Genomic DNA, 23,044 nt, shown 5'->3' on the forward strand with positions numbered 1-23,044 from the left:
CCAGAGCAATTAGACAGACGAAAGAAATTAAAGGCATAAAAATAGGAAAAGAAGAACTCAAATTATCACTATTTGCAGATGACATGATTCTATACCTAGCAGACCCAAAAGGGTCTACAAAGAAACTATTAGAGCTAATAAATGAATTGAGCAAAGTGGCAGGATATAAAATCAACACGCATAAATCAAAGGCATTCCCTGTATATCAGCGACAAATCCTCTGAAATGGAAATGAGGACAACCACTCCATTCACAATATCCTCAAAAAAAATAAAATACTTGGGAATCAACCTAACAAAAGAGGTGAAAGACTTATACAATGAAAACTACAGAACCCTAAAGAGAGAAATAGAAAAAGATCTTAGAAGATGGAAAAATATACCCTGTTCATGGATAGGTAGAACTAACATCATCAAAATGGCGATATTACCAAAAGTTCTCTATAGGTTTAATGCAATGCCAATCAAAATCCCAATGGCATTTCTTGTAGAAATAGAGAAAGCAATCATGAAATTCATATGGAAAAATAAAAGACCCAGAATAGCAAAAACAATGCTAAGCAGGAAGTGTGAATCAGGCGGTATAGCTATACCAGACTTCAAACTATACTACAGAGCAATAGTAACAAAAACAGCATGGTACTGGTCCCAAAAGAGGCGGGTGGACCAATGGTACAGAGGACACAGAAACCAATCCACAAAATTACAACTATCTTATATTTGATAAAGGGGCTAAAAGCGTGCAATGGAGGAAGGATAGCATCTTCAACAAATGGTGCTGGGAAAACTGGAAATCCATATGCAACAAAATGAAATTGAATCCCTTTTTCTCACCATGCACAAAAGTTAACTCAAAGTGGATCAAGGAACTGGATATCAAATCAGAGACATGGCGTCTGATAGAAGAAAAAGTTGGCTATGATCTACATACTGTGGGGTCGGGCTCCAAATTCCTCAATAGGACACCCATAGCACAAGAGTTAATAACTAGAATCAACAAATGGGACTTACTCAAACTAAAAAGTTTTTTCTCAGCAAAAGAAACAATAAGAGAGGTAAATAGGGAGCCTACGTCCTGGGAACAAATCTTTACTCCTCACACTTCAGACAGAGCCCTAATATCCAGAATATACAAAGAACTAAAAAAATTAGACAATAAGATAACAAATAACCCAATCAACAAATGGGCCAAGGACCTGAACAGACATTTCTCAGAGGAGGACATACAATCAATCAACAAGTACATGAAAAAATGCTCACCATCTCTAGCAGTCAGAGAAATGCAAATCAAAACCACCCTAAGATACCATCTCACTCCAGTAAGATTGGCAGCCATTACGAAGTCAAACAACAACAAGTTCTGGCGAGGATGTGGGGAAAAGGGTTCACTTGTACATTGCTGGTGGGACTGCAAATTGGTGCGGCCAATTTGGAAAGCAGTATGGAGATTTCTTGGAAAGCTCGGAATGGAACCACCATTTGACCCAGCTATTCCCCTTCTCGGTCTATTCCCTAAAGACCTAAAAAAAGCACACTATAGGGACACTGCTACATCCATGTTCATAGCAGCACAATTCACAATAGCAAGACTGTGGAACCAACCTAGATGCCCTTCAATAGACGAATGGATAAAAAAAATGTGGCCTTTATACACAATGGAGTATTACTCTGCATTAAAAAATGACAAAATCATAGAATTTGCAGGGAAATGGATGGCATTAGAGCAGATTATGCTAAGTGAAGCTAGCCAATCCCTTACAAACAAATGCCAAATGTCTTCTTTGATATAAGGAGAGTAAGAACAGAGTAGGGACGAAGAGCATGAGAAGAAGATTAACATTAAACAGGGATGAGAGGTGGGAGGGAAAGGGAGAGAGAAGGGAAATTGCATGGAAATGGAAGGAGACCCTCAGGGGTATACAAAATTACATACAAGAGGAAGTGAGGGGAAAGGGGGAAAAATATAAGGGGGAGAAATGAATTACAGTAGAGGGGGTAGAGAAAGAAGAGGGTAGGGGAGGGAGGGAGGGGGGATAGTAGAGGATAGGAAAGGCAGCAGAATACAACAGACACTAGTATGGGCAATATGTAAATCAATGGATGTGCAACTGATGTGATTCTGCAATCTGTATACGGGGTAAAAATGGGAGTTCATATCCCACTTGAATCAAAGTGTGAAATATGATATATCAAGAACTATGTAATGTTTTGAACAACCAACAATAAAAATTAATTAAAAAAAATAATAATATTGGGATTCATTTTGACATAATCATACATGAGTGAACTATAATTTGCTCCATTTCAACCCCCAGTACTTCCTCTTTTCCTCCCACTGTTCCCTTCTTCAACTCTACTGCGAGAGTGAGTAGGAATTATATTAAAAAGGAGGATGAAAGACTCGGAATTCCCAAAACAGTTTGTACCAGGGAGGAGCAAAAGTGCCCTATTTATTTTTTTTTCAAATGGCGCGTTACAAATATAGAGGTAAAATTCACCGTGGTATAGTCATAAATGCACATAGCATAATTTGGTCAATTTCATTACACAGTTCCTCTCTTTTCCTGTCCTTCTCCTCTCTTTCCCTCTATATTCCCTTCCTTATTCCCCTGAACTCCCTTCTATAAAATTCTAACTTTTAAGATGCTTTACAAATAACTAATGAGTGAATGGCAGATTGTAGCTCTCAAATTGAGCAAGTTCAGGGATATGGGTCAAGTGGTAATGCGCTCGCCTGGCATGCACGGGGTGCTGGGTTTGATCCTTAGCACTACATAAAAATAAAATAAAGATGTTGTGTCCACCGAAAAACTGAAAAATAAATATTAAAAAAAATTATCTCTCTCTCTCTCTCTCTCTCTCTCTCTCTCTCTCTCTCTTTAAAAAAAATTGAGCAAGTTCAGAATCAAATACAAATGTATTTGCTTCTGAGAGTAATACATAAAGGTCAAAATTTTATTCCAACCACACTTTACAGTTACTTTCAGCACTACCTGGCCAAACACCAAAATAAGTAATTTTTCTGGAAACTAAACAGCCATAAAAATATAATATCTAAGTTCTGTTGAAAAGGGGTGAATTTTACATGGTTTTAAAGGTCTTAAAGAAATGTCCAAACAACAAACACTGCAAAATTTTGTCCTGCTGTATAAAATGATTTTGCCTAGGAATCTCCCAACTGTATCAGGGCTATGGTGAAGAACCATAGATCTGTAAAAATTCTACGTGATGTTCAGAAAAGGTTCAGGAGACGTGTGTTATCCACTGAAAAAAATTCTAGAGAACTTGACTGGTCTAAAGCCATCCAATAATGAAAAATTCCAAGCCTTACCCTTAGTTTTATTCTTCACATTCAAAGTTATTCTTGGGGCTTTTATTTAGGTATAATCAATGATAAAAAATCTTATTTACAAATTTATTTATGAAGTAAGATCATTGAATAGTGCTAACTTAACTTTTTAAAAAAATAGTTTTAGTTGTAGATGGACACAATACCTTTATTTTGTTTATTTAGTTTTTTTTTTTAATGTGGTGCTAGGGATCAAACCGTGCCTCATACGTGCTAGACAAGTGCTCTACCACTGAGCCACAACCCCAACCCGTAACTTAATTTTTGAACGTTGCTTCCTCTCTTAAGAATTTCATAAATTTTTCTTCAAAAGAAGCAAATTTTTTCAGTGTTTGCTTTTGTTTTCTTTGTTATGAATATAACATCTTTTGAACCCGGCAGCTCACTGAATTCAGTGATTTATCTAGCTACTTCTACCTACACATCACATGTATAACATAAAATTGATCTGGATGAGGAAAACACTTTTGCCACTTACTACTATACTATACATCATATTATAAACATTAGGATTTTAAACTGTTTGAATACTAAATGAATGAACACATTTTTCCTGTAATAGTACATGCTAAAAAGTATTTCAACAATACTTTTTTGGCAGATTGTTTTCCTCAACAGTTTCTTATCCTGAAGTACATTTTGGCCCTACAATATCAACAAAGAATTCTTACTATTCATATAGTCATGATTGAAGGAAAACAGGAGATTTTGATTATTATTACACATTTGATGTTATTAGCCCTAGTGGCTCTAAAATGCCTATAGGATAAAATCTAAACTCAAAGTGGCAAATCCAGTCCTTCATGACCAAATTCTTGTCAATTTTCCAGTCTAATCACTTGGCTTGCTTCTCTTTTGCCACATTCAAGCCATACTTTATGTTCTCTGAACAAGCTATAGTCTCAACATATTTTCCCTTATTTCAGATGTTACCTCATCAAAGGCCTTCCCTGACACTACAAACAGACTTAAGAAAATACTTCCTCTATGCAACAATATATATTTTGCATTATGGTAATTATCACCTCTTACTGTTATTGTTTGGTCTGTCTGCCTCTAAAATTTGAACTCTACGAACTTTCTATATGTTTTCTACAAGAGCTATGCCTTTCTTTTACTACAGCACCTGTTACATAGTTAGCATTAAAAATAAATAAATAAATCAGGCACTAGCATTGCTAAAATACAGAATAAACCATTATTTTTCAAAATTGGATCTTTCTTCTTTCTTGGTAGATTTGCAATTCTAGCACTGCAATAGATGTAAGTCTCATGGGCTTTCAAAAAAAAAAAATCTTTTTCTGTGACTACAAAGACAAAGTATATACTAAGACTGTTTTCCAAGTTTCTTGGTAAGGTCATATCACATCAAAGACCAATGTCTGACAACCTTCCCATCTCCTCATTTACATAAAAACCTTAAATGTTGACACAATTCAGAACAATGGTCTCCCTGAGTCTAAACTCTCTTTTTGTTTTGTCTGGTAAAATTATACAAGCAAGGAATATATCTTATTCTAATTAGGACCCCATTCTTGTGGGTGGGCAGGATGGTGGGATTCACCTGAGTATTTTCATATTCGTACACGAGAAAATTACGTTAGATTTATTCTACCATTTCTATAGTTGACAAAACTTATCCTCTCTTGATGTAAAAAAATAAACTGGCCTACATTTATTCTTTCTTTATTCTGAAATAAATTTACTACTTTGGGTCCTGGACATCTTCCATATAGCACTATTGACTGCTATCCACTAACTCTAACCACACACTTCCCTAAAGTTGCCCTCTAATATTTTGTCTACCGGCTTTTCAAACTATTCTCAAGTTAAAATAAAGTTGATAAATTCCTCCCTTCAGCCTTAAAACTTAGCTCTACAGTGCTCTATTCTTTCAAAACATCTCAAAATCACTTTTTTATTTTCCTGCTTATTATATACCCACACATATTTGTATAACTATTCTTTTACATAATTTCCAATTCTGTTTTCTACCTAAGTCCAGCCAAAGATTCTTCCTCTCTTTTCCACTGACCTTGAAATAACACCCACCTTTTATCTCCACATTATATGAATCTGGATCATATGAATCTATAAGCAGATAAATATAGCAGCTCATATATTTACAGAAAAATTAAGAGAATACTTAAGATCACTAGAATACCCTCTTGTTTTAATTACATGACAACATTAAACTATTTTAGAAGATAGGACAGGTCTATTTAAATATTATTTTGCTTTATGTCTTATTTAGTTCTGTACATCATTAAGAGGGAATATCTAATACTGAGGTAGTTGATTTGGGAGCAATGATTCATTAAGAAGTTATAAGAAGGGGCTGGGGTTGTGGCTCAGTGGTAGAGCACTTGCCTAGCATGTTTGAGGCACTGGGTTCAATCCTCCACACCACATAAAAATAAATAAATAAAATAAATTATTCTACCCATCTACTATATATATATATATATATATATATATATATATATATATACACACACACACACATACATAAAAGAAGTAAGAAAAACACATCTATTGCACAACTCTGCTATGTCATAAATATCAACAATCATTCAACTATAAAAATTCTTGAAATTTTTCTTCAGGAAATACCCAGTGGCAGAAATAGAAGAGCCTGACTTGGCTAATGTATAGGAGTAACTTCTAATGTTCCAGAACACAGCAGGATAACAACAGTAGACAACAATTAATTTGAGCTTTTCAAATGACTAGGAAAAAGAATTTTGAACACACAAAAAAAAGATAAATGAATGTTTGAGATGACAGATATGTCAATTACCCTAATCTGATCATTACATTTATATATATGTACATATATACATATATATATATATATATATATATATATATATATATATATGTCATATTGTACCAAATAAATAAGTATGATCACTATATATCAAATTAAAGGAATACAGCTGCTAGGCAGTCAGCTTCTAAAAGTCAGCTTTCTGGGATGTAGAATTTTAGCTATTCATTTGTTTACAAATAACCTGATTTCACAAAGAATCAAGGTAGTTTAAAGTAACACTGTAATCATTCATGTAAGAAAAAAAGCTGATTAAATTAATTCACTGCAATATAATGATTCAGAAATCAAACCAGAATTTCAGTTCTTTGGCCTGCTAGCAATATGACCTAATATCTAAAATAATTATCTCAGTTTGCCTTAGACACATGCAGTTCCACCATAATTATTTTTTTTAACTTTTTTTAGTTGAAGATGGACACAATATCTTTTGATTGATTGATTTATGTGGTGCTGAGGATTGAACCCAGTGCCTCACACATGAGAAGCAAGTGCTCAACCACTGAGCTACAACCCCAGCCCCTCCACTGTAATTATTAACAACTCCTTCCTTGACTTTAAGAATTGCCCTAATTTTGATAACTTCTAACTGAAATATCATGCTACTTAATCTTTTTATTTAAGACATGAGAAAACCTATGTAAAGTATAACATATAGTAGGAATTCAATAAATCATAGCTATTACTATTAGAATAATCACTGATCAAAGGGCAATATAATAATAACCCAGACTCCTAAAATGTTTTTCATAAATTCTGCCTCCTTTTTATTATTATTATTTTGGGGGAGGGGAGTTCTAGGGATTGAACTCAGGGGCACTTGACCATTGAGCCACATCCCCAGTCCTATTTTGTATTTTATTTAGACAGAGGGTCTCATTGAGTTGCTTTACCACCTTGCTTTTGCTGAGGCTGGCTTTGAACTCGTGATCCTCCTGCCTCAGCCTCCCAAGTCATCCTTTTTATTATTATTTTAAATGAATCTCATGTTCTTTTTTTTTTAATCATAGACAGACACAATATCTACTTTATTATTTATTTGTTTTTTAAAGTGGTGATGAGGATCAAACCCAGTGCTGCACACACGTTAGAAAGCACTTTACCACTGAGCCACAATCCCAACCCCCTCCTTTTTATTATTACTCCTCTTTCCCTTTTCCTAAAACACACACAAATGCAAATATAAATCATAAAAATTTGGGGAATAGGTTTTTAAAGATATCCTTCTGAAAAAAAATCTTTAGAAGAAGACCACTAAAAGCCTCAGAATGAGAATAATAACAACTGAAGGTTTTTAATAATACAGCTATAATAATATATAACTACATTTTAAAAGAATATATTTTTCTTTAACATAATCTCCTTATACAGATATTTAAAATTTTCTAACACACTTTGAAAACCAAAGGTCCATCCTTAAATCTTTGAGAAAGCAGAGCCTGAAAAAACATAAAGAGGTTTTAAAATGAATATAAGAAATATTTAAACTTACCTGAACTGCACACCCCAGTAAGAGTAAAAGCAGCTTTTTAACTTCTTCTGTGCCTTGCTCTGAAATAAAAACAATAACTAAGTACAACATTCAGCTCTATTTCTACTCTCTTTCTTATAATGGGAGAATCACTTCTATAATAAATTGACCAAAAGGCTTACTCTATAAATATAACAAACAATTTAAAAAAAAAACAAAACAACTCTATGTGCAGTGTAGTACTAGAAGAAGAAATGGGCAAGGATCTCTATATTGGAGGGTTATTAATATAGATAAGTATGCTTCAAGGCTTTGTACAGTAAATATTCTATAAAATACTATTTTTCCATAATTAAATTATATCTGTCTACCAAATTAAGAACCTACCAAATTATGTAGATATAGGGACATGCCACAAAGTCAGCCAATATGGCTCCTCTTAGTGTTCTTATAAAAACAAATACATTATGACTTATCTACCTATAGCATTTACATGGATTTCCACTATGTAGGCCTATAAGGGTCAGAACCTTAAATATCTTTTATAGTTCTCTATTACAGTGAGGCTAAAATAAATAAGACAAGCAAGAGAAGAGTTAGTGGTCTGTAATAGAACTGGCAAGAAAACCCCTATTCAATAGCATTCAGTGAAGATTTTGTTAAAATATATCTATATCTCTGGGCTAAATTTTCACTATTAGGTTAAACCGTCTGTGATAATGGCCTTCATTTCAGACATTTTCTCCTATTTTCTATGAAACAACTTAATTTCTAGCCACACTGAACCATGTTAATCACTGTTTCTCTCAAACATACATGCATACCCACTCTTTTGTCTTAACTTTGGCTAATTCTTCGGCCTTTTTTCCCTTACTTCCTCATCCCTGTGTGAACGACTAACTAATTATCTTCCTAGGGAAAGCTCTAACACATTTCTGTGTAGTCTTTCCTGATCCAATCATGAATGATCCCCAACTTTCATTAATTAAGAATGATTAATGGATCTAATATTTATATGCCTTTTTTCTATTTCATACTAATTATTATACAATTTCTTAGTAAGCTCCCTCTCACTGAACCACAAGATCCTCCAGAACATGAATCATTTCTTTATATTCCTTGTCCCTAAAACTTGGTAGGGACTTGCTAAATAAATATGGAATGAAAATAATATCATTCTTGCCATGTATGACTAAAAAAAAAAATAAAAATAAATCGTATGGTAAAAAAAAGAGAAAATAATATCATTCTACATGTAAACTTTTTCCCTTTTTAAAATGTGTATAATTAAATATCCTGGAGTATCTCTAAAGACTATCCATACTCATAATCCACCTAATTTAAGTACTAATTAAATTTACTCCTAATCCATTAATTGATTGCTTTCTCTATAACAACAGTTACTTTTGTTTTTTATTTTGGTTTATTTTGACGACCGTAGGGATGGGATTGAAGAAAATACACTCATTTGGATACCACAGAGCCTGCAAGAATCAAACTTTTTGTGGAAACAAGTAGATACTGATTTCCCCAAATATTAAAAAACTAATCCTGAGGGTGTTAAGGGTATAACTCTGTGATACAGCGTGTCCTTAATAAATGTGAGGCTCCAATTTCAATCCCCATCACCAAGAAAAAAACAAAACAAAAATTCTCAACATGTAACATTTAAAATCTGGCAAAGGGTAAAGATTTCAAAGAAGAAATTTAAATAACTTAAGAAACTACTTCTCAACTTTCAATTCAGAAGTAGTTTAATGTACATTAAAACATATCATCAGTAAAACCTTAGCTTCAAACAATTTGGCAAGGATAGACAATAGATAAATAAATGGAAACTGGAAATTATTTCAAAGTAAGGTTATACACCTTTAAGCTTATAACTAGATCATCCTCTATATTTGTTTACAATGACACACTAAAAGCCATAATCATCATCAAAAAGCATCAGTTTGGTATATTCGAAAAAAAATGAGAGTGTTAAATGTGTGTCTGGTCTCACCTGCAACTTACAAATATTCTAAGTTTTCTTTCTTTTTTTTTTCTTTTGGTACCGGGGATTGAACCCAGAGGCACTTAACTACTGAGCCACATCCCCATCCTTTTAATATTTTATCTAGAGACAGGGTCTTGCTAAGTTGGTTCAGGCTGGCTTTGAACTTTTCAATTCTCTTGCCCCAGCCTCCCAAGCTGCTAGGATTACAGGTGTGTGCTACCAGGCCCAACCCTAAGCTTGCTTTCTGTCTACAAACCAGAAATTCTATAGGGTTGTAAAAAACCTAGTGAGTCAATGTAAATAATCAAATACCTGGTAAACATTATAGAATTACACAAAATAAGACATTATCATCACATTATATTAATTTCAATACCTACCAGAAAAGGGATTTTTACCAATGATTAAGACATTTGGCAAAGACATCACAATCAATTGCTGCAAAGTCTCCTGTAAAATAATACCCAATAGTTATTGTATGGCTAATGCTGATGAGAAAATTATCCAGGTTGAACTGTTGTAATATTTATTATTTTAAAATCTGAAGGTTAAGGTGCTAGAAAATTAAATAGCATTCCTCCATAAAAGATCAAGAATGTGTACTTTTTGTCCTTTTGTTATTTCTCTCTGGGGGAACTAAAAATGCCAACTGACTTGAAAATTAAGAAAGCTAATTATCTTACTAAAAATACTGTCTTATGATCATTTCACACAAGCAATCTTCTCCTTAGTGAATCATTATTTCTCTGACTACTATCAAACTTTTATTACCAAGAATATATGCACATCCTGAAGGCACAGAATAATTCAAAAAGAAGTGAATGTTGTAAACTTACTCATCTTAGATACACATCTAGTATGTACCCTCAGTTTGTACCATCTTTTCCTTGAGAGGAAATGAAGAACACTGCCATTACAAACCACTGACACTGCTGATATGCTACAAATGGTCTGGAATGACTGTACCAGACTACAGGATGGATGGGTACCATATGAAATCACTGAATCTTTGCAACAGAGTATAGAAATAATCACGATAGTTTCTTCACAAATTGGCTTTGACTACATTACTACTAATACATTTTAGATAAGTAGTTACTGAGAAATATATTTTTGAAAGCATTCAACTTTTAAAATCATCCTTTTAAAAATAACAATGTGAGAAAGCAAATAACCATGAAAAATAACTATGAAAAGTTAACTTGTATTGCTTTTTAAAGATATTCAATTCTAGATCCTTTAAAGTATTTTTTCATGGTTGATGGGTGCCATCACAATAGATCTTAATTAGAACTTATCTTTTATCTATAATTCTTCATATATATGAAAGTTTCAAAAATTTTTCTTCAGCATTACATTTACTAGCTATTTTAAAAGCCTACTACTAAGAATATGTATTCACTTAAAAAAAAGTAAATACTCAATGTGTATCATGTTAGAAAAATACAATTAAGAATATTAAGAATGAAACCCAACTACTATGGATAACCATAAAACTCTTATAAAAATATTAAGAATGTGTCAAAAATTGCTAAAATCACTTATGCCAAGGAATGATACTGATTTGGATATTTAATAAATAATTTTTCCAGTTAAAAGCCAGTTATATCAAGAGAGACAATGTTATAACCATGCATGTAACAGCTCAAAGAAATTAAAAGAATACATTTCTGATTTAATTTTAGTTTCTTGTCTTGAAGCAAAACTTTAAAGGTTATCATCATGGATATTTAAAAGAAATTATAAATAAGAGATGTTATTTGCATAAAACAACAATAATGTTTTGTCCATATCCTAACTTTGTGAAGATAACCTATGTCAGAATAAAGAACCTTCAAATACACCCTCACAAAGAAGAATTTTAAATTATATTAGATTCTGAATTTTTTTTTTAAAAAAAGCTTTATCTCAATTTAAGGACATCACGGATAAAACTCATTTACATTTACTTTTGAGTAACATGAGTCAAAATTAATGAATCTACATATTTGTAAGGCAATTAATTCTACTGATTTACCATGTAACACTCCATATCAGTAAACTCTCATAAGCAAAACTGTCCAAGTAGATGGTAATCTTCAATCTACTACTTTCCTGCTTCCTTTTCCTTAGTAGTTTGCCACTTCTTGTCTGTTTTCCCATGCTCCCATGTTAAGCTAGTCTTTCTATAGTGATGAAAGCAATCTCATACACTCTTACACCACATGGTATCATCAAAGACCTCATGTTAACAAAATCAAACTGATCAAACTGCTAAATTCAAACTTACCTCCATGTTATCAAAAAATGTATTCTAGTATAGAATGCAAATGCCTAGTAAAATATACTTTGGAAGAATGGAGCCAGAATGTCCTGGCTTAAAATTTGGCTTCATGATTTACTGTATACGTGTTTTTGTGGTTGTGGTTGTTGTTAGGGTAAAGAGTGAAATGAAAGCAGAAAATTTTAAATTATTAAAGGTTATTAAACATTATAACAGTTAATGAGAAGGGCTGGAGTTGTGGCTCACCTAGCACATGTGAGGCACTGGGTTTAATCCTCAGCACCACATAAATAAAAATAAATATAATAAAGACATTGTGTCCATCTACAACTAAAAAAATTAAAAATTAAAAAAGAGTTAATGAGAAAAAACTTGCCTTTTACTTTATTTTCAAGCATAAATTTTACATTATGTCTAAACTACTAATATTGGGCAATCAGGCAGTTACACAAATTTTTAAAAAGCAAATTACGTTAAAATCACTACTTGGCTGCCCTATGTGTTCTTCAGAAGATTCTGGCTGTTTTGTAAAAATTGCATTTTATTTCCTTACTCCAATATTACAAGCAATATTGAAAAATGTACTAAACATAAAAGAAAGCAGAGGATAAAAAACTGACTTCTCTTGTTAAAGCTTTATTATGTAATCTCAAAACTCCCAGACATCACTTAGCCCTAAAGATATTAATTATAAGGTATTAAAGAAGTGGCAAAAGGATATATAAATGAGTCCAAGATAATATGACTTTATTAAGAGGAATAAATTAATTGACAGGTCAAGGAGATACACACACACACACACACACACACACACTACTGAAGATAAATTTGTTGCTCAAATTTTACAGAAGCCTATAAAAATGGAATAAGAGGGGAGAAATTTTTGAGGAAATCATGGAAGTTATTCATTCAACAAATATTTGAATATCTGTTATCTGCCATGTATTAATCTAGACACTGCAAAAATAGCAGTGAACAAAAATCCTTGCTCTCAAAGAATTTTCATTTTGGTAAGACTAGAGAAAAAAATTGTTTTGATGATGAAGTGCTAAAGATAAAACAGGGAATACAAGTATGGAGTAAAGGTGTAGATAAGAAGGGTGAAATCTTTTAAAGATATACAAGTATTCAAATATAGAAAACTAAAGCATTTCCAGGGCCAGTAAAGCAAAATTTCACTGACTAGATAGAAATTCTATTCTGGCATGAAGACAGCCTAGAAAAATTTGGAGAAATACATTCATTAGTAAAAGATAGGGAAAAGGATGAACTGGCAGATATTATGTTAAAAGTAATAACAGTATTAACTAATTTCATTCCAATTTCTGTTAGTTGGTTTTGTATAACTTTGCTATATAAAATCAAATATTAATCATATTTTAGTTGACCATCTAAAAACATTTTGTTGAGTATGTATGAATTAAAGTTCATGTTCCTAATAGAGTATAAGAATGACTATTTTAAATAAATACCAGATATAAACATTATTATTACTCAAAGATAATTAAACTAGGCTTGCCTTCTTCCTAAAAATTATCCATAATAATTTTCTTCATGATAAGAAATTAAACAACACTTCTGGTAAAGGTCAGGCCTCATTTCCCTTTATTTATTTTTTTCCCATTTCCCTTTATTGAATCACACATGGAACAAAATGCTGTTACTAAAATACCCTGAAATGATAGTTAATAATCTATTTTTAAAAGTTAGCATATAATTACATTTATCATACTTATGTTTATCATACTATATGTATTTGTCTTTCTGTTACTAGTGAAAAGATTTAATAAGACTACACATTTTAGTAGGTTATAGAAAAGATTTAAATGAATGGCATTTGAAAGGAAAGAACATTTGCCCAGTTTCAAAAATATAAAGAAATATAAAGCATTTTTTGTATAATTTTATTTGTTACTGGATTTTATTAATACTCCAAATGTTGCTTATTACCACAGATGTTTAAAAAAAACTAAACAGTATTTGCTTTCTGTAGCAATTAGATTATCAGTACTACACCTATGTTTTCTGTTTTCACTATTATTGACATTGACACCATGCAAAAATTTCCTAATAAATTTAAGTTCCTAACTATAATGATACCAAAACTCTCTCTAAAACAGTTCTGAAAATGGACTAAGATTTGTTTTATTTGTACATAGTGTCTCTGATCATATTCAATATCCCTCCCTCACAATAATGAAAAAAAAAAACTTTTAAAGAGAGCCTATGCAATTTTATATAACCACTATAATTTATTTATTTTCTGACTTCAAAAACTTTTGAATATTTACAAAAGAAAGAGACATCTGCTATGGATTAAATGAATATTTTAAAAGATCTGAATTGAGGCTGGGGCTCAGTGGTAGTGCACTTGCTTAGTATGTGTGAGGCACTGGGTTCAATTCTCAGCACCACATATAAATAAGTAAAATAAAGGTCCATTGACAACTAAAAATATATACATACATATACACACATATGTACACATATTAAAATAAACAAATAAAAAGGTCTATCACAATGAAGTATACATTCAATAAAATTTCTGATAATCTAATGTTAAGTAGTTACCTCTATTACAATACCTCACTTCCCTTTGTTAGGGATTAAAAATTGTTTCCCCAAGGATTTGCAGTAATGTGGTCCCAATTTTTTAAAAATATTAAACACATACAAATATAACATATAAATACACAAGTATGGAGAAAAAAGATCTAAAAAGCATATCTTATTCAGGTGATAAAAGTGGTAATATCCTAATACTGGAATCATGTTTGTATTTACTCTTTTTTTTCCTAATTTTCTATGGTATACCTAATTGGTTCTAAAAAATACAAAATTGCTTAGAATGAGTTAATTGAAAAATGGTCAGGGCTGGTTGCATTAAAGGAAAAAAAAAATCTCTTGAAGGCATGTATCCTTTGTCCAAACACCAAAGAATTACTACAGATAATGTTCTCCCTAGAGATGAGCTTCCAATTAAAACACACAGACACATCACTACCACCACAAGACATAGTAAGCAGAAAAGGAAAGATCCAGATATCCACACATTTCAGATTTTATAATTATCAGAGGCAAAATCTAAAATAGAAAAATTTTAAATATCTAAATAAAGAACCAAAAAATTAATGAACAAAATGAAAAAACAGATATATAAAGAAGTAAAGAGACCTTCTAAAAATGAAAGATGTAATCAATACATTAAACAGAAGGTCTGACACAGATGAGAAGCAAATTAGCAAACTAGAATTCTGAATAAATTAGAATACAACCCAAGATAACATAAAATAGAGTTTAATAAACAAGGAGGATAGAATAGGTAAGTCTAATATTCATTTAATACAAATATATGAATGTTAATTTTATTTTTTATTTAATTTTATTTGTGGTGCTGGGGACTGAACTGAGGACTTCATGCATGCTAAAAAAGCACTTCTACCACTTGAGTCACATTCCCAACCTTCTATAATATTAGATTAATAAGAGAATATGAAAAGAGACAGGGCTGGGGATGTGGCTCAAGCGGTAGCGCGCTGACCTGGCATGCGTGTGGCCCAGGTTCAATCCTCAGCACCACATACAAACAAAGATGTTGTGTCCGCCGAAAACTAAAAAATAAATATTAAAAAATTCTCTCTCTCTCTCTCTCTTTTTTTTAAAAAAGAGACAATATTAGAAGAAACAGTATTAAAATGAAGAACATGAACAGTATTTTAGCCAGAAGAGAAAACAGCTTAAACCAAGAACAAAAATTAGTCTAATAATTAACCCCAACAGAAGAAAAACCTTGCAGAGATAGAAGAATAAAATCTGCAAAGCCCTGAGAAAAAAATAATTGTCAACCTAGAAGTTCATACCCAAAACTACCCAGAGCAAGTTCTTCATATGTGAGATCCTCAATTCAATCCCCAGCACAAAATAAAAAACAAAAACATAAATAGTTGAGATTAAGGCAATTTCAGAAAATAAACATTGGGAAACCTTATTATCAGCACTCTAATAAAAGATGTCTCCATTAAAATACCAAAGATATCTTACAGAACCAGAAAAAATAGTCCTAAAATTCATATGGCAGAATAAAAGACCCAGAATGACCAAAGCAACCCTGAGCAATAAGAACTAAACTGAAGGTTTCAAAATACCTGACTTCAAATTATACTACAGAGGCATAGTAACAGAGGTAAGACACTGGTATCAAAATAAGACATGAAGACCAAGGAATAAAACTGAAGACACAGATACAAACACAAATAGATAGAGTCATGTGATGCCCAAAAAAGGAGCCAAAAACATACATTGGAGAAAAGATAGCTTTTTAAACAAATGATGCTGGGAAAACTGGATATCCATATGTAAAAGTATGAATCTAGATCCCTAGCTCTCACCCTGCACAAAAATCAACTCAAAGGGTATCAAAGACCAAAGAATTAAATCAGAAACACTGTGAATGCTAGAAGAAAACACAAGATCAACACTCCAACATAATGGTACAGGCAATGCCTTCCTTAATAAGACTCCTAAAGCTCAAGAAATACAACCAAGCTGGTCACGGTGGTGCACACCTGTAATCCTAGCAGCTCAAGAGGAGGAGGCAGGAGGATCACAAATTCAAAGCCAGCCTCAACAAAAGCCAGGTGCTAACCAACTCAGTGAGACTCTGTCTCTAAATAAAATACAAACTAGGGCTGGGGATGTGGCTTGGTGGTCGAGTGCCCCTGAGTTCAATTCCTAGTACTCCTTCCCCCAGAAGAAAGAATTAGTAAGTGGAATTCCATCAAATTAAAAAGCTTCTGCACAGCAAAGGAAACACGAGTATGAGGAGAGAGGCTACACAATGGGAGAAAACCTTTGCCAGCTACTCTTCCATCAGGGGATTGAGATCCATTGACAAAGAACTCAAAAAAAAGAACAAACAAATAACCCAACCAAAAATGGGCAAATGATCTATACACACATTTCTCTAAGAGGAAATAGAATTGGTCTTAATAAAAATACAAGAAAATTAGGACTGGAGATGTGGCTCAAGCAGTAGCCCGCTCGCCTAGCATGCGTGCGGCCCCGGTTCGATCCTCAGCACCACAAACAAAGATATTGTGTCTGCCGAAAACTAAAAAAATAAATAAATATTAAAATCCTCTCTCTCTTTAAAAAAAAAAAAATACGAGAAAATGTTCAACATTCTTAGGAATCAGGGAAATGCAAATCAAAACTACACTGAGATTTCATCTCATTCCAGTTAGAATGGCAATCATCAAGATAACAAATAACAATTGCTAGTAAGGTTGTGGAAGAAAAAGGTACACTCATATAATGCTGGTGAGATTGAAAACTAGTATAACCACGTGAACTAAAGTCAGTACTACATTGAGACAAGCATACAAATGTTTCTAGCAGCACAATTCATACTAGACAAGTTGTGGAACCAGCTTAGGTGCCCATCAACAGACAAATGGATAAATAAAAATGTGGTATATAAATGTAGTTTTGCTTAGTCATAAAGAATGAAATTATGGCATTTGCTGATAAATGGATGGAATAGGAGAACATCATACTAAATGAAATAAACCCGACACAGAAAGTCAAAGGTTTAATGGCTTTTCTCCCATGTGGAACTGGAGGGTGGAGAGTATACAAAGGGTGGTGAGACCTCTTGAAAACAGAAGAAAGATAATGAAAGAGGACTAAGGGAGAGGAAAGAGGGAGGGAAAAGTACTGGGGAATGAAACCTACCACATATGCTATGTCCACATATGATTATGCACTAACCACAATAATAATAGAAGGGAGATAAATAAGAATTAAGCAAACAGATCAGGGAAGGAGAAGAGGAAAAAGGTAGGTACTAGGGAATGTAAATGATCAAATGATGTTTCGTGTGTATACAAATATGGCATAATAAATCCACTATTATATATAATAAAATTGCAACACTACAAAGTAAAATTTAAAAAACAAAGATGTATTTCAGTAAGAAAATGATAGCAAAAGAAAGTCTTGGATACAAGAGAAAACCATGAGGGAAGGGGAAAGGGAAATATGTAGCTTGACATAAAGAAACACTGGCTTAACTGATTTAAAAATACTTTCAGTATCTAATATATAGGGTGAAAAAAAAAGAACAAAAATGCAAAATAAGAGCTTAGGGCTCAGATTACAGCTCAGCAGCATAGTGTATGACTAGCATGTATGAAGCCCTGGGTTTGCTTTCTGACACCACATCAAACAAACACAAAAATAAAATAAAAGCTTTAAAGTTATGAGAGAGAATAAATAGAGTTAAAGCTTGTAAGGTCATAGTACTATTCCACAAAGGTATAATGATGTTGACTAACTTTGGCCTTTGCTATTTTAAGTATGAAAATATGAAAGGTATAATTTTGAGAGTCATCTCTGTAAAAAACAAAAAGTAAAAAAATTTTTTACTAATAAGAAAAAAATTTAGAATTACTGGTAAATGATCCAATTCTTGAGAAAGATTTAATAATTTTAAAGTTAATCTGCAGCTACTAACATTGCTTCGAAGCATGTAACAGAAAGCTTGACAAATCCACCATCACAAAAGGGCATTTTAACTCTTTTTTTCAAGAGACAAAAATTAATAAGGCCAAGCCAAGTAATTAACAACAAACATCAAACAATCAGAACCATAAGAAACCATATCTTTGACCAAAAATCAAAATAAAAACATTCAAAAACTAAAAAAAAAAAAAAAGTTTGGAAATGTAAAAGTACACTTCTCTACAAACTTGTACTGAAATAAAGCGTAGTAAAAATTAGAAAATTCATAAACATTTTAAGATATACCAAACTAAAATCTGCATAATGCAATCAAAACAATTTTTAGAGGGATAATGATAGCCTTAAGAATACTCTAATTTAAAATCTGAAATATACACCCAATTCAAGTTTTTTGAAAGACAATTAAAAACATACTCTTCAAAAGCATAATTCTGTAGACTAACAAAGTATTACATTATGCAAATTCTCATAAAACTGAGAACTGGTCTTAAAACTACATAAAATGCAGTAATTTTAAATTTTAAATAATTAAGAAGTGTTGTCTTATATTTTAAATATTTTAAGAATGTCCAGTAAATAATCCAGGACCTGGCATATAATAAGGACTTAAGCATTTAAGATTTATTCAATTAGTGTTACTAAATAGCACAGCAATGTAAACATGTAAGTTGTTATTAAAATCCCAGATTTAAATAAAGGAACACTTACCTGGTAATAAAATTTTATCTGTCTCACCAAAATGGATAGATTATGAATTCTAAGTGAAGCATCATTGTTGACTTTTTTATTTACTCTCTGACTCTCCGATTTTGGATTACTGAAAGAAATTTGAAAAATGCTTTACAATTACATTGAATGTAAATCAAAACTACATTGAGATTTCATCTTACTCCAGTTGGGAGTAATGGCAATCATCAAGAATACAAATAACAATAATAAATTCTAACAAGACTCTGGGAGAAAAGTCCATTCATACATTGTTGGTGGGATTGCAAATTAATACAATCGCTTTGGTAGGCAGTATGGAGATTCCTCAAAAAACTAGGTATGGAACCACTCTTAATATTTATCCAAAAGAACTAAAAATAGCATACTATAGTGATATAGGCACATCAATATTTCTAGCAGTTCAATAGCCAAGTTATGGAACCAGCCCAGATGTCCATCAACAGATGAATGGATAAAGAAATGTGGTACATGTATATGTATATGTATATATGTGTGTGTGTGAAGTAAAACTTCACACAAAATGAAGTTTTACTCAGCCAAAAAGAAAAATGAAATTATAGCATCTCCTGACAAATTGATGGAAATGAAGAATATCATGGTAAAATGATATATGCCAGATCAGAAAGTCAAGGGTCAAACATCTTCTCTCATATTTGGATGCTACAGGAAAATAAGGGGGAAAAAGCTAGAACCCCATGAAAGAAAGGGAGATCAGTGGAGTGGAAGAGCAGGTCTGACGGGGATGGGGGAAAAACAGGTAAGGGAGAAAATGCAGAATGAGGTTGAGCAAACTATGCTGTGTGTATACGTGAATGTACCATGGTGAATTCCACTTTTATGTATACTTAAAAAGTAGAATTTATAAAAACCATTAATAGATGGAAGGAAGGCCAGTGGAATAGAGGAAGGGGAATGAGGTGGTATGTGATGGGGAGAAGGGTTGGACAGGAAGAGGTACTGAGGAATGAAATGTAGTAAATTATAGTCCATACATGTATGATTATGTCAAAATGAACCTCACTATCATGTACAGATATAATGTACTAGTAATTAAATGTACTAATAATACACTGAAACATGATTAATCCTGTATTTTGTTTATAAAATTGTGTAAACATTTTCATTATTGGATACAAAGAGACAGATGTTTTGTCATGTATTTTGTGCTTCTAACTAACACAAATACATCTGATATTCCAAAATCAGTGGCAAAATAAATTTGAAACCTGGGTCAGACATTGTCCTTTATTCTCATTTTTTCTCTCCCCATTCCTGAGATAAATAACATCTTAGTCCTAACCCAAACCCTCACTTTTAGAAACTGATACTGGGGATTGAACCCAGGTGTGCTCTACCACTGAGCTACATCTCCAGACTTTTTAAATTTTCATTTTGAGATGGGTTCTTGTTAATTTGCCCTGGGTGGCATCAAACTTGCCATCCTCCTGCCTCAGTGGGATTGTAATTGCTGGGATTATAGATGTGCGTGACTGAGCCTGGCTTATTCCTTTTGAATATATATTTTACTCAAACAAAACGAATCCACTTAAATCAAGAATTTAAACTACTGGCTAATAACCCAATAAATGTTACTTATCCTCCCTGGGTAATGGAGATTATATTTGAGCAAATGTTCCAAAGAAATAAAGAATGAAGTGGATAATGCAAGTTAACACTTTCATATTGATAAACTTTGTAGATTCAATTAAAGCAATGGGCTGAATGATTATAAGGACAAACTGAAGCAGAAAGAGTAAGGCCGTAATTAAGAATGGGAAATAAAATTAAAATGGTGGCATCAGAATAGATGGTTAAGTTGAGGCAAGAAGACAAGCATGTATAAGCTAGGTTCTCATTAAGAGAAACAGGCCAAGCTATAGAAAGATGATGCCAGCTTAAATGACAGATAATAAATCAAGACACCCTGTTCAAGGGCTGAGTTCAGAATATCAGAAGCAACCTAAGCAGTCACTCAGTATTTTCCCATGATTACAGAATTTAATCCTCCACATAAGGATGCAGAGAAATCAAGAAATTGACACCTACCCTGTATGGAATACAAGCTGAATGGAAAACTCTCATTCCTTAAACCACCTCCTTTTCTCACAGCCCATTGCACTACTAATGCCTTCAGGTCCTTCCCTAGATGAATTAGAATGAATGGTGCTTTATTTCAGCAATGTTCCAATTATGAGGCCTTGAGTCTCCTTTACAATCTTAGCTGATGACCTCAAACAACTTTTGTTTTGGTGTGCTATAGTTATCACTGTTTACTGTATAAGAAATTAAAACTGCTCTTTTTCTTCAACGAGGCCCCCAATGGCAGACACAGAGATGCACTTTGTGAGGACCCTAATGGGCAAGATCATCATCCTCAAGGTTGACCCTTGTGACACAACTGAGAATGCCAAAGCCAAAATCGAAGATAAGGAGGCATCCCACCTGATCAGTGGTGTCTGCTATTTGTGGGCAAACATCTGGAGGACAGATGGCTATTCTCTATCAGATTACAACATCCAGTAAGAGTCCACCCTGCTGCACTTAGTGCTTCACCTGCAAGATGGCATCACTGAGCCTTCCCTGTACGAGCTTGCCTAGAAGTATAACTGTGACATGATTATCTGTTAGAAGTGTTATGCCCACCTTCACCCTGTATTGTCAAATGCCACAACAATATGTGTGGTTACATCAACAACTTTCACTCCAAGAAGGTCAAATAAAGCCCTTTATATGGCTCCTTTCCCCAAAGGGGTCCCTTTCTGCTCAAGCAAGACCCAATTCCTTGCTCTCAATTCATATCAAGTGAGCTACTCATTTTCTATTCACTTATTCATTGATAAATCATTCCTAAATTTCACTATTATACACAATGCAGCAATAGGCGGTGTTTTCTCATACATACATCACATATTCAAGGTTTTTTCTGAAGTAAAGAGAAGAACTATGGGGGCATAAGGTATATGCATTTTCATTTCTAATAAACGCTGCCAAAAAGATCTTCGAAATGGCTGTCAGAATTTATACTCCCACTCATAATCCCTTTTCTCACATACCTTTAACATTTTACATTTTACAGGTATCAAGCAATTGTGCTTTTATGTTGTAACTGGTAACTCCATGATTACAATATTAACCATGAGAATCTTTCATGTGTGTTGACCATTTTAATCTCTTCTACTATAAACTGTAAAATATTCATTTGCCTTAAATTTCATCCACTTTTCTACTGAAAATAAGTGATCAGGATTTTGCACAATGTTTTTTAAATTCTTTATCTCTAATGAGTTATGAGATGACATTCTTCCAAGATCACTCAATTGACAGCCTGGAATAGAAGCTCCCCACTAAAGTTTCTGTTTCAAAGATCACCTTAATAACAGAGTACTTATCTGCAGAACAAGGGAGAATACTAGTAAGGCAGGCTGAATATGAGTTGTGACTGATTAATGCTTACTGTAGGGGAAACAATGAGTAAAACCAGACCATCCCAAGGCAAATGAGAATTTAAATGGAAAACTGGGTCTCTGAAGTCAAAGCACCAACCAGAACTAGTTAGTCTTATAAAAACAAGGAGACTATAGCATAGCAGTCAAGTCATGTGTCATGGCAAACAAAGCCAAATAGCAGCATGGTCAGGAAGTCATGGTTAAGAACTCAGACAACCAAAGGGAAAAATCTTGGCTTATATAATCAGCTCCAGTACATTTTTAGTCAGTGAGCTACACAAGTACTCACCGAATACCTACTATACAATTATATTACTTAATATGTATAAAAACTTCAGTTAGTCAAGCTTTCATTGTGGAGAAAAGTTCTTCTGTAACTGGGAAAAACAAGTAGAAACAACCCCAGTGTTAAGTTCACCTATAGTTATATAAATTTAAG

At 33.0% G+C, this 23,044-nt stretch overlaps 1 protein-coding gene across 2 annotated transcripts in view; it reads right to left on the reverse strand.

Annotated features, from left to right (window-relative positions):
• The window catches only part of Ccdc88a (coiled-coil and HOOK domain protein 88A), a 131,974-nt gene that overhangs the window by 85,387 nt on the left and 23,543 nt on the right, over positions 1-23,044 (reverse strand). For both annotated transcript variants that reach the window (XM_076832893.2, XM_076832892.2), the window contains exons 3-5: positions 19,139-19,247; positions 10,026-10,095; positions 7,671-7,729 (exon numbers count right to left, since the gene is read on the reverse strand). In XM_076832893.2, the coding sequence (XP_076689008.1) occupies positions 7,671-7,729; positions 10,026-10,095; positions 19,139-19,247 (238 nt within the window). The remainder of the gene's footprint in view (positions 1-7,670; positions 7,730-10,025; positions 10,096-19,138; positions 19,248-23,044) is intronic.

This window comes from Callospermophilus lateralis, chromosome 14 (genome assembly GCF_048772815.1).
Source record: "Callospermophilus lateralis isolate mCalLat2 chromosome 14, mCalLat2.hap1, whole genome shotgun sequence".
NCBI classification, from domain to species: domain Eukaryota; kingdom Metazoa; phylum Chordata; class Mammalia; order Rodentia; family Sciuridae; genus Callospermophilus; species Callospermophilus lateralis.